This window comes from Gymnogyps californianus, chromosome Z (assembly GCF_018139145.2).
Source record: "Gymnogyps californianus isolate 813 chromosome Z, ASM1813914v2, whole genome shotgun sequence".
Classification (NCBI taxonomy): domain Eukaryota; kingdom Metazoa; phylum Chordata; class Aves; order Accipitriformes; family Cathartidae; genus Gymnogyps; species Gymnogyps californianus.
The window spans coordinates 17,114,133-17,126,611 of record NC_059500.1 but is presented as its reverse complement, the minus strand read 5'-3'; the positions used below and the strand labels follow the sequence as shown (position 1 = coordinate 17,126,611).

Here is a 12,479-nt window from a genome sequence, read left to right as displayed (position 1 = left end):
AAGATCCCCTGAAGTAAACTAATAAAGAGCAGCTGGATATGTTTAAGCTCATCCCAGGCATAGTAGAAAGGTCCCAGAATATGCACTGAGCTTTTTTTACGTCATTAGAGGAAATGCAGCAGACTTTAAAGGAAACTTGTGTTTCAAGATGCAAAGCAGCATAAAGTTTGCCTCTGCTGAGACAAGCTACAAAAGAATTAATTTTCCTTGACATTTGGATTTTATATATCTTGTTTTAACTACTGTGAATGCCTTTGTTTTACTTTTTTAAAGGACCTGCTATGTCTGCTTATTCCCCATCACACAGAGGCATCTAAAATTATCATTGCTCACTGGGAAAGGGTGAGAGGTGAAGGAAAGTACTGAAATCAGGAAATTGATCAGCCACTGCGTACCACCTGCCAGTGGGAGAAAGGTTGTCAAGCAAGTGCTTCTAGTGCAAGAGCTGGCCTTGAGCCTAGCCGCTGGGACAAATAAAATTGGGCTGGCTTCAGGACTGTAATGACTTTCATCATTATATTACAGATCCAGGAGGCTGTGTATCTCAAACCTTCTCCCATACCTGCAAACTTAATAAACTGGTTTATTTACAGAGATACTGCTTAGAAGTAACACAATTAAAAAAGCTCTAAGAGCTTGCTATTCCCATCTTTTTCAGGTCTGCCTCCCCTTCATTTCAGTGGGGGTGGGAGTTGTCTGAGCATGAATTTGCTGGTTCAGATCTAGTAATTTCCATCTATAATAATCCCTTTCAAAAAAGAACATCTGGTTTCTAATTTCTTAAAATTCACAAGTGTGGCCATGGTGTAGGTATTGTATGGCCGCTGTGGCATGCAGAAAAATTGGAATGCAGGCTCATAATCGAACTAAAAACAGATAATTTAAATCCATTCTGAAAATGCTACTTCAAGACTCACGGGTTATCTCATATGGACATGGTGGAGTTGTTTCTCTCACCTTTCTTGCTTAGTTTATCTATCTTTACAAAAATACAAGAATGAAAGTTCTCCCTCTTCCCATTGAGAGCAAAGCCACCTGTTGGTCTCCCCTCTTTTAGTAAGTTACAACCAACTTTTTTCTATAGAGCGTCATGTCAACAGTCATTCATCAACAGTGGAGAGAAGTGATATAATTTGGACCAGTTGAAAGGAGAAATCAAACCACCCTCAGAGATCAATAGATGAACCTATCCTGGAGGGATTGCTTCTGAAATAGGTCTGATTAAGGGCCAAAAAACCCTGACAGAGGCCACTATGGCTGATCTGATTGTTTAGATCCTTTTCAAGGCTTTGTTACGTGTTACTTCAGGCATGTTATATATTGATTTTCTTTTCATAGTTCTGAAGTCTGATTTCTCCTCATACCTCCAATGATCCCCAGGCCTCTTGTAAATGAAGGTTTTTTTCTTTACCAAATTCATTCTTCTCTCCGAGCGCATGCATCTGCTTTTTTGCTGGATATCATCTCAGACTGCTAGTTTGGGCAACTGGCTTTGAGAGCCTTAGGGCAGAATCTGGGGGGAGATGGACTGCTCTTCTCAGCACAGTCACGCAATACTTACAGTTGCAGACCTTTACAAATCAACAATACAGCTTTACTGCGACGGGAGGGGAAAATAAGCATTTGCCAGCAGCTTTGACTATGAATGTTTGAGCTGGTTTTTTCTAGCTGGTGACACCGAGAGTCCAGAAAAATGGATACTGGGTAGAATTGCACTGAGTCAGCAGAAGAAGTCCTTGCAGCCAGAAGGAAGAAGAAGGAAAAAGCTTACTTACTGTTTTCAACAAAGCAGTTCCAATAAAGTGGCAAACATTAAATTATTGGGATTATAATGTGGTTGGTTTATGTCAAACCTTGAAATTATTCCTTCAAGAAAAACATGAGATAAGATCTCAGAAATGCATGGTAGACTCTGGTCATTTCTGAATTTGCTATCACTTTAAATCTGGGTGTCCAGTCTAAATTCATCTGAATGTTTTTTTATTCCTGTTGCTGGTTAAAAAGGAGGAAGAAAGCTTGTTAATACCTGCAGGGATTTTCCAGGCTGAAACAGTCTTTTAGCAGCATGAGACTGCCTGTAAACACAGTTCTAACACCTGGAGACACATGTTGAAAACCTATTCAGTGGTATTTAAAAAAGATATTCTGAAGCCCATAAAAACCTCCATTCATAATGAGTCTATACCAGCGTTTCTTGCAAGTCTAAGCAGAGGGAGACGTACATCAGGCAGAGAAGCTTGCAGTGAAGAATGAAACTAACTGCAAGGTTTTCCCCTTAAATAACAACAGTAAAGAAATCATTGTGCCTTTCTGGAACAATGGCTTGTTCTGTGGAAAGTCTCAAGTGATTTTATAGGTGTTGGAGATGGAAGTGGGCTCATTCCCATTTAGCTAGAGAGGTGAGGTTTAAGACAGCAGTGACACTCAGTCCCTGACTGCTGTTAATGTGTGGTCTAGACATAAATATTACCTTATTCCCTGATAGTTATTTCCTCAATTCCCTGCCAAAACATCATTCTTCATTTCCCACTTCTGTGTTTCAGTTTTGTGTGTGCCACCATTATGGGTTATTACTTTACCATCTGTTGCAGGCAACTTTGGAAAGCTAGACAATGACAGCTCCCTGCAGAGGTGATCACAGAGCGTTCTTGGTGTACATGGCATGTGGTCATCTCATTGTCCGCGGTACACCTCTTGCAGCCATAAATCATTTCTGGGACAGAGGTGTCTTTGTCTCCACACTACAGCTAACTGTAGTGCTCAAACTGAAAGGCGTTATTTTTGGTGACAGGCAACTAGGTTATTCACACACGGGAACTTGTAGTTACTGTATCAGGTATTGCTCTCTGCCCTGTGAGTTATTGTCACTGACTTCAGCTTGGTTGTGAAAGAAGGCAGCATCCAGACTATTGTATCACTAAAACAGCCTCACATTAAGCTGTTCAAACTGGGAAGTTGTTTGCTGTTTGTTTTCATTCATCAAGCGGTTGTGAGGGCGATAAGCTGGAATTTCAGTTTGTGCTCACTGCGAAGCATACGCCAGAACCTAGAATTAGAGGAGTGTGACTGTGGGGCTCTTCTTGATGTTCTGCCATCCCTGTCCCTGATCACAGGTGAGACAAAGAAATTTAGGCTTCGTCATGGGATGTTTCTTTTCATACTGTACATGCTAAAAGGACACAGCTCTTTTGCTGGGCCTCTGGAGTTGAGGTCTCCTTTCTGCAGATGCCTGTTAATTGCTGTTCTCCAGAGACAGACCCCCTACTTCAGATCTCTTTCCAGGTAGACCTTTGATCAGTAGTTTTCCAGTGCAGCTTTTCTGCAGGTTTTAGCTCACTTTCATTTGCTTCTGAGAAAATAAGTCAAAGACTTTACAGAAGTCAAAGGGTATCATATTTAATGTTTCCCCATAAAAAGTAAGCCATTTATCCTGTCAAGAAAGGAAGTTTGTCTGGTTTAATGTAATTTTTTCTTGGCAAATTTGCTTTGGCTTTTTTTTTTTTATAATTACTTTATCATCCTTTGGATGCTCATAAAATTGATTGTTTAATCACGTGTTCTAGTGTAATTCCCATTCTAAAAATTACACTGGCAGGTCTGTCTTTTTTTAGGTCCTTCCTTTGGCTCATCTCAAAGGCAGGTAATATGCTTGTCCTTTTCCAGAGCTCTTGATGCTCGTACTTCCTCCAGTGTTCTCTAAGATACTACAGAGTGTCTAGAAATTGCTTTGGCTAGCTCCTTAAGCAGTCGGGGATGAATTCCTTTAGACAATTTGAAAACACCTACATTCTCTAAATATTTTTACCTCTTTTCTCTGTTCTGGTCGACACTTATTCCCTGCCTTTGTTACATTTCTGATCACAGATCAGAGTCAGGATTTTTGCTGAAAAGTGCAGCAGAAAAAGGAGTAAATACTTCAGTCTCCATGTCTTTCCTTATCTGTCCTCCTTTATTGAAGTTTGTTGTACTGATATTCATTATTCTTTTATTCTTACTCGGTTATGCTCATGCCATGTGTTCTTTAGAATGATGAACTCTATTCCTTTGTGATTATTTCATCCTAATTACATTTCTGCCCTTGGAAGTTCTTTCCTGTTAGAATTAGAAGGAGCAGAACATGCCCAGAATAGCTTCATCAGCATTTTCATACAATAATACTTTCAGCACTCTGCACATCTTGCTTTTTAACTTGTTTTTTAGCAGATGTAGAGGTACAGTCCTAACCCTTGAATACTTTTGTTAATTGGTGAAAAGAAGCCACCTCATCTCTTTCCTGCTTACGATGATCTAGTATACGGTAGATCTGTACCATTGTATCACCTCTGGTCTTTTCTTTTCTCTTACTTTCACCCACAGACATTCAACAAGTCTGCTTCTCGCCTTTTCCAGAACTTTAGAAAAAGTATATGTGTTGTTGACATTAAATTTAACATCTCCTTGCTTTTTCCCCAGCTACCTTTAGTGAACAAGCTAGATCAATACTCTACTCGTGATTTATCCAAGCACTAGCTCATTTCAGAATTGAAACACTTTGAAGGTTTGGAAACATTTTTCTTAATGTCCTCTTAACCAGCCAGCCAGCCAGCCAACACTGTGTACCTTACCTACAAGCTCCGCTGGAAGAAAGAATGAATTACGTATAGCAGAATAATACAATACCATATCAGGTCTTCTCTCTCATTAGATGAGTGAGAAGAGGTGATTTTGCATGTTCCAGACTGTTACAGTACAGGGCATACTGACTGAGAAAATGAATGGTGATGTTAGGAGATGCAGACAAAAGGATATGGGATGAAATTACAGAAATTTAGTGGAGGAGGAAGGATCAGGTTGTCTGCAGGAATCACAATGGCCATGAAAAGTGGAGGATATCAGGTGACTAGCCTGGCTCTTTTAGTAGCCAGAAATAATAGTACATCACATGTGGAAAGACCCTGAAGTCGTAAGCCCAGTTGTGATTTGCAAGGGACAGAGCTTGACTTAACTGGAAGACTTCAGGGAGATAGATAAGTGTCAGCATGTTTGTGGCATTAGTGACGTGTAAGGTCTGATCCTTGAAGGTGCAAATATTTAATCTCATCTATGTCTTTGAAGCTTTTTCAGTTTTACTACTATTTTTACCACCAGACCTCTCCCAAGTATAATGTTAATACAGGTAATTCTATCATCAACAATATCCCTTTCTAAAGAATAGCTGGTTATTATCCATGGTGATACATCTCTATGTACTACAGAAAAGTCAAGAGTATGGATGAGCAGTTCAGACCACATAAAATGAAATAGGCAATGTATTTTCACATTTGGAAAGAATGTATTGCAAACAGGAAAGTGCTAGACATAATATTTTAAAAGTAAAAGTATTTAATTTAGAATAATTGTTTTATTATTAAATATAAGAGACAAATAATATAGTGATATTTATATCAATCATATTTTACAGTCTGGTTCCATAGCATTTTATGCAGCCAGCCCGGTCAGTTTTCCAGTACATAATGTCTTAGAAGGATGTCAGATAATATATAGCTATAAGACTTTTCAATAGCAGATATTTCCTCAAAGCTGGGAGTCTGAATACTTTACTTGACTTTCAAAAACATAGGCCATACATTTCTCTGATTATTTTCTCCATTTATTTTAATTCTTTGAATAATGAGTGCTAATGAATGATGCTGGACTGAGCCTTGGGAACTGTGTTGTTCTTTAAGAACTGCAGGATAGGTAAAAGCGCACACAATGCAGTCTGTAAAGTGGCATGAACACTGTCCTATCTGTTTGCTTTCAAACTGGCTTGTTTTGGGGACGTAGTTGGGATCACACACTTGCTTATTCATCCCAGTCTGTGAAGGCAGTTACTACTGATGCTAGGGGCTTGAGATGTTGATGGACAACAACTGCAATTATCAACCTTTTTCATATTAGATTTTCCCCCTGCTGTGGTCATGACAGTAGGATGCTGAACATTCCTCATACTTTTTCATTACTTAATTGTATCTATTCCATAAACATTAATGCAGGGTCAAATCTTGCCCATCTTATTTCATTTAAGTTAAAGTTGTTGGGATTGCTTGCGTAACTAAAGACAAATGGATGTGATCCATGATAAAAAATAAATTACGTCATTAACCTGACATTGTGTCCAGAGAAGATCCGCCTGTCTAGAGCAAAGCCACTAATGTTAAATATCCTTTAACTCTAGTATAGAAAACATAATAAACATCAGGAAGGTTTGAGCTCAAGAGGAACTAGCTGGAAGCAGGCTGTTTTAAGACCGTCATAAATTTCTGCTGATAAAACACCTGAAGTGTGAGCAACATCATTTCAGCTACCCCTTTCTTGAACACACATAGTCACTCAGTCTGAACTGTGTGGTAATTTTGTAATGTGAGTTGTAATGATTCAATATCCACTGGTAATGTAAAACTGAAGATTTCATGTTGCTTTTGTAGGCAGTGATGCAGGTTTGTGCTTAAGGCTGTCATTTGCAGAGTAGGACTTAGCCTAAAGCAGAAGGCTGAGGGTATAGAACAACCTCACTTAGCCAGCAGGAAATGTCAGGCATGGATGTGAGCTTTAAGCCATTCCCTCGCATCCTATCACCGGACACCTGAGAGAGAGATCAGCACTTCTCTCTCCATTCCCCATCATGAAGAAGTTGTAGATAGCAATGACATCTCTTCTCTAAGCTGAACAAACCGAGTATCTTCAGCCACTCCTCATTAGTAATGCCCTGTAGTCTTTTCACTATTTGTTGCCCTCCTTTGGACACATTCTAGTATTTTTATACAGTTGGCCCTTTTGGCCACGAGGGCACATTGTTGACTCGTATTGAGCTTACCATCAACCAAAACCGCCAGATCCCTTTCTGCAGGGCTGCACTGCAGCCTCTTGTCCCCTAGTCTATACATAAAAGGATATTAAATTAGTAAGGCATGACTTTCCCTTCATGAACCCATGCTGGTTTTGACAGTAGGTGCTTACACCCTTAGGTCGGCACTGAGCAGGGATTTTGAGTCTTTTTCATGCAAAAAACATTGGACTTAAGTCCTCAAAGGGGCATATCTCTGAGAAGTTTGTGCAGGGTAGGTGTCCATGAAATCAGGGGATTTAAGTTGAAGCTTTTCTTAACTTCACATCCAGCAATGCATTTCTGGATAAGACTTAACACTTCCCTGACCATCCTTCCCACCCATTTAAGACTCTCTGATTCTCCAGTTAATGACCACAGACAGTTTTACAAGTGTAAATAAATTTGGTCTCAAAATGCTGCAGAGTCTAGCATGTAAATATCAGCAGGTGAAAGTCCACAGAAGACCAGCACCTTTGCAGTGAAATGTAGTTACTGCTGACTGTGCCGTAACCACTAGACTGTGCTTCTGGTCTGTATACAGCAATTTTGTATGTGGATTTAAATTGCAGAGCTAGGTTCTACTGCTGCTTTTTAAGTGCTGATGACAAAGAATAGAAAAATCTGCCTCTTAAAAAGCTGCTGGGCTTTAAAAGAGGGTTCTCTTAGAAACACTTAATTTGAAGATTGTTTCTAATTATATATTGTTTTCTGAGATTTATTTTCCTCTCCTTACTTTTTTGCTATTAAGACATTTATATGAATGCGGGATCTTATTTTCTTAAGTGATCATCCACTCTTGCTATTTATTCTTCTCGTGAAATCACAATCCTTTATTTGTCCCAGCGCAATAATTTCCATGGCAACAAGCTGTGATGTCACATGCAGGGGCTTATGATTTCAAGAGCTGTTTTGCTTTTAAATATAAAGTTCCTATCTTGTAAGCAAATATCCCTCGTCCACCTAAACACTGCAATTAAATGGGGACAGAAAAATATATGCTATAGAAGCAATACTATATCTAGCCAGAATACTTATCAAAGGTTTCTGTGAGATAGTGGCAACTTTTCAATGCTCGTTTAACATAGTTTGCTGAGGAGTATTTTGCATTTGGTTCTGATTCTGGGCCACTAATACCTTCTTTGCCAAATACATGAAAAGACATTATTCTAGAAGGAGTTGATTTACAACATGAAAGTTTTGTATCTTCACGAAGTCTCAGGAGAGCCTTGGAGGTACATTTTCTGTCTTACTGTCTCTCCTATAATAAGGACAAGGATTACATTTCCTTAGAGCATGTGGAGCTTTTAATGCCCTGGCACTTGGACCCTCTCTGGAGAAAGAGGTGGGAGAGATGTTCCTTCAGCTCCTTGTCAGGCTGTGGCTGCTCCTTGTTAAGCGCTAAGAACAAAACCAGAAATGAAAAAAAGCAAACTAGAGGCTCTGTGCTTGTGTTTCATTAGTGCTGCTGGCTTGGTGCCCAACTATGTCAGAAAAAATGACTTTCTTCAGAAATTCAGGGTATTAATTAATGCTGTATTAAGGACTTCAGATGGAGGAGGCACACTCTGCCAAAGATGCCTTCTCTGACAGCGGGTGCTTGGAGGGCCAAGTAAGATTTGACAATGATCTCTGACCACAGCACAGGACCACAAGATGAGGCCCTCAGAGTCAGGGCTTTCAGATGAGAAAGCATAGGCTTCAGCACAGAGGTCAACCTATTCATGTGTTCAGAACAAGAGAGAGCTTTTAAAATTAAAATAGCGAGGGCTCAATAGATTTCAACACTGTGCTCTATCTTTCATAGTTATTTAAGCATCCTCCTGAAGCTCAGGCATGTGACACTGACTTTTAAAACACATCACAAAGGTAACAGAATGACGAGCAGAGAAAGAAGCCTTAAACAATGTGGGATGCACTTCTCTGGTATTTGCAGAGCTTCTGTCTCCTTTCCTCCTTTTAAATGTTTTTCAGTGATGTGAATGGTTTGCCATAGTAAAAATAAGATGGTATTAGCTGAGGAGACATCGGGTGGAGGGAGGGGAGGAATGAGCAGTATGTCAGAGGAGGAGAAATAATAGCTCTGACCTGATGAAATCAGTGTGAGTTGCCCAGGGCCAGGATTTCAAATGGATTGCACTTGCCCTGCAAGTAAATTCTCTCTTCCCCCCTGAACTTCGTGGTCTTCAACTCCATATCTGAAAGCTGTACTGAAAGCCCAAGGCTGCAGCGAGATGTAGCTGGCAGGTACAGTATGTCTCCAAATTTGGGCAAGCTGATCAAAAATCACCTTGCAAAACACAAACTGCCCAGGGTGTGCCTTTGAACAAAGTAGTTAATGATAAGTAGCTTTTCCCCGTCCTTAGTTTGTTTAACCCCTATATGCTGTTTATTGCAGGAGTGATTCGTGAGAGTTACCTGAAGGGTCATGATCAGCTGGTGCCGGTCACCCTGCTAGCCATTGCTGTTATTCTTGCTTTTGTCATGGGGGCCGTCTTTTCGGGAATCATAGTGTACTGCATCTGCGACCATCGCCGCAGAGACGTGGCTGTTGTGCAGAGGAAGGAGAAGGAGCTGACCCACTCCCGCCGCGGCTCCATGAGCAGCGTTACCAAGCTCAGTGGCCTCTTTGGGGACGCTCAGTCCAAGGAGCCAAAGCCTGAAGCTATCCTCACACCTCTGATGCACAATGGCAAGCTGGCTACCCCAGGCAGCACTGCCAAGATGCTAATCAAAGCTGACCAGCACCACCTGGACCTGGCCGCCCTGCCAACCCCTGAGTCCACCCCAACCCTGCAACAGAAGAGAAAGCCCAGCCGTGGCAGCAGGGAATGGGAGAGAAACCAGAACCTCATCAATGCCTGCACAAAAGATATCCCCCCGATGGCCTCGCCTGTGATCCCAACCGACCTGCCACTCAGGGCTTCTCCTAGCCACATCCCCAGCGTTGTGGTCCTGCCCATAGCCCAGCAAGGCTACCAGCACGAGTACGTTGACCAGCCAAAAATGAGTGATGGGGCTCAGATATCTGTGGAGGACCAGAATGCCACCCTTGAGTACAAAACTATCAAGGACCATCTCAGTAGCAAAAGCCCCAGCCACGGGGTTAACCTGGTGGAAAATCTCGACAGCATGCCACCAAAAGTACCCCAGCGGGAAGCTTCCCTCGGGCCCCCGAGCGCCTCGCTGTCGCAGAGTGGCCTGAGCAAGCGGCTGGAGATGCACTCTTCTGCTTACAACGTGGACTACAAGAGAAGCTACCCCACAAACTCGCTCACAAGAAGTCACCAGACGTCGACCCTCAAAAGAAACAACACTAACTCCTCTAACTCGTCCCACCTCTCCCGCAATCAGAGCTTCGGCCGGGGCGACAACCCGCCGCCGGCCCCGCAGCGAGTGGACTCCATACAAGTCCACGCTGCTCAGGCACAGGCTGTGACTGTATCTCGGCAGCCGAGTCTCACCACCTACAACTCGCTGACGAGGTCAGGGTTGAAACGCACGCCCTCGCTAAAGCCCGACGTACCTCCCAAACCTTCCTTTGCGCCACTGTCCACGTCCATGAAGCCCAACGATGCGTGTACATAATCAGAGTGGGGTGGGGGGGAGGAGGACGGCAATTAAGCAGAGGTTGCCCTTGAAAGCCAGTGTTCTGCAACTGTTACCGCTCACTCCTCTGAGAAGATGGTTGTTGCAAGCTGAAGATGTGTTGGATTTCTGCTCTCTGGGAAAAGTGGAATATTTTTTTAAACCCGAGCCATATGACCCATGGTTGAAGGTTTGCAATTGCAGGACTCGCCCCCACAACCCGCCAGTTCTTTGCTCAAAAGACTAACCCTCCATCACAAACGTTGAGCCAAAAGCACACAGGTGAAAGATGACTGTGACATTTCACCCCCCGCCCCCAACTGCACAGCGCATTCCTGAACTGGGAAAGAGTGCTCTGAAAAGCAAAACAAATAATTACAAAAACAAACAAATTTAAAAAAGAAAAAAAAAAAGAAAAAAAGAATCCATTGATAAAGCTAACTCTGACTTAACAATGGCAGAAGTTTACTACGTGCAGGTACTGTGAAATGATGCCCGTCAGTGTTACAGCCATTTGGTTATAGCAGTTAAATGCCGTGTTGGGCAAACTATGTCATAGATTTCTGCTACCCTTCTCTTTTAATGAATAACACGTGACTGTTAACGCAAGTAACTCCTCTTATTTATTGTTCAACCTTTGTTTTTCCTAAGGAAATGACTTCTGCATATCATCCTGTGAGCAGCTCTTCAGAGAAGTACCTTGAAAGTTATACCTATTTAACGTGACACCCATTAACTGGAGTAATTAAAACTCTTTTATTTTTCGAATAAATTCACTGAGTTAGATAAGTTGGAGCTGGAATTCTGAACTTTGTGCCTGGACTGCCTGATTAGCTGAAAAAAAAGGGGATATCTATTTAAATCTCTCAGCTGATTAGCTGGCTGGGCCTCTGACCTAAGACAGCAACAAACAAATACTGCAAGTTCATAACTTCTAAAGCAACTGCAAGAGAAACTCTTAAAAGCCGCACATTTGTGCACCATTGCTATCAACATGGCTTTGTCAGTAGCTAATACTTTCTGTGAAGGCACCAGCTTGTGATGTGCCATCTCATTTCACCTTGCATGTGAGACGGCAAACAAAATCCTCAAACAGTGTGAACTAGTTAATATGCCGGCTGTAACCATGCATAAATTATGGTCTTATCACACGGGTTTTTCGTGGGAATATATCTGTGAATAGCCTGTTTTCTTCCACATGTAAATTTGTGCCTTACACCCTCAGTTGTGTATACTTGTGAGCTGTAGTATGTAAAACCTTTTTCTTTTTCCCCGTTGAGTAATGCAAATATTTATTGATCCTTCCTCCTCCACGCCCCTTCAAGAACTGGAGTAAAGACATTGAAAGAAGAACGTGGTGGTTATTGTCATAACCCCGTGTCCCTCAAGAAATTAGGCTAGCACCATACCCTCCACTTCAATTTGACTTTCTAGCTGTGCCAAGTCCTCTCTCGAAACCACCCACAAGCGGCGATGCTCCCAAGGCACCATGCTGGGGTTTCTGCCTTCCCCTATCTCCTGCTCCCCCTTTACCGCGCGTCAGAGTGGGGATCATTCTCACTGGGCAGCGGAGAAGTGACCAACACCCTTGTCCATGGGTCTGGTGTGTCCCCTGGCTGGGGACGAGCGCTGGCGAGAGGGGCCAAGCCCTGCAGAAAGCCCGGCCGCACATCCTGCAGCATGCAGGGCACATGGAGCTAGGACAGGCAGGCGGGCTCCTGCTGTGGCTACCTGCTGCTCCAGAAGGATGCTGCATATACTTCTTTGGGGAAAAATGTATTTTTTTTTTCCTTTGTTTCTTTTGTGTGACTGTGCATGTAGCTAGCGTGGGAGTGTGCGCGCGCACAAGCGTGTGCGTGTGTGTGTGTGCGCGCAGGTGTGTAAGTTCCTTTCCAGTCTTTCAGTTTATGCAAAAATGTAGATGTGTTTTTAATCTGTTACAATAACTGTGTCAACATACTGTAGAAAAATGATGGGGATCGCTTCTAAGCTTTTTATATATATATATATATCTACTGAACAGTATGTTTGAGTAAGGTGGTTGTTT

General features: G+C 42.2%; 1 protein-coding gene across 1 annotated transcript in view; it reads left to right on the top strand.

The window, feature by feature from the left end:
• SEMA6A (semaphorin 6A) overlaps positions 1–10,432 on the top strand; it is a 114,319-nt gene extending 103,887 nt beyond the window's left edge. The window contains exon 20 of the mRNA XM_050912761.1: positions 9,243–10,432. Within this exon, the coding sequence (XP_050768718.1) occupies positions 9,243–10,432 (1,190 nt within the window). The remainder of the gene's footprint in view (positions 1–9,242) is intronic.
• The last annotated feature ends 2,047 nt before the right edge of the window (positions 10,433–12,479 follow it).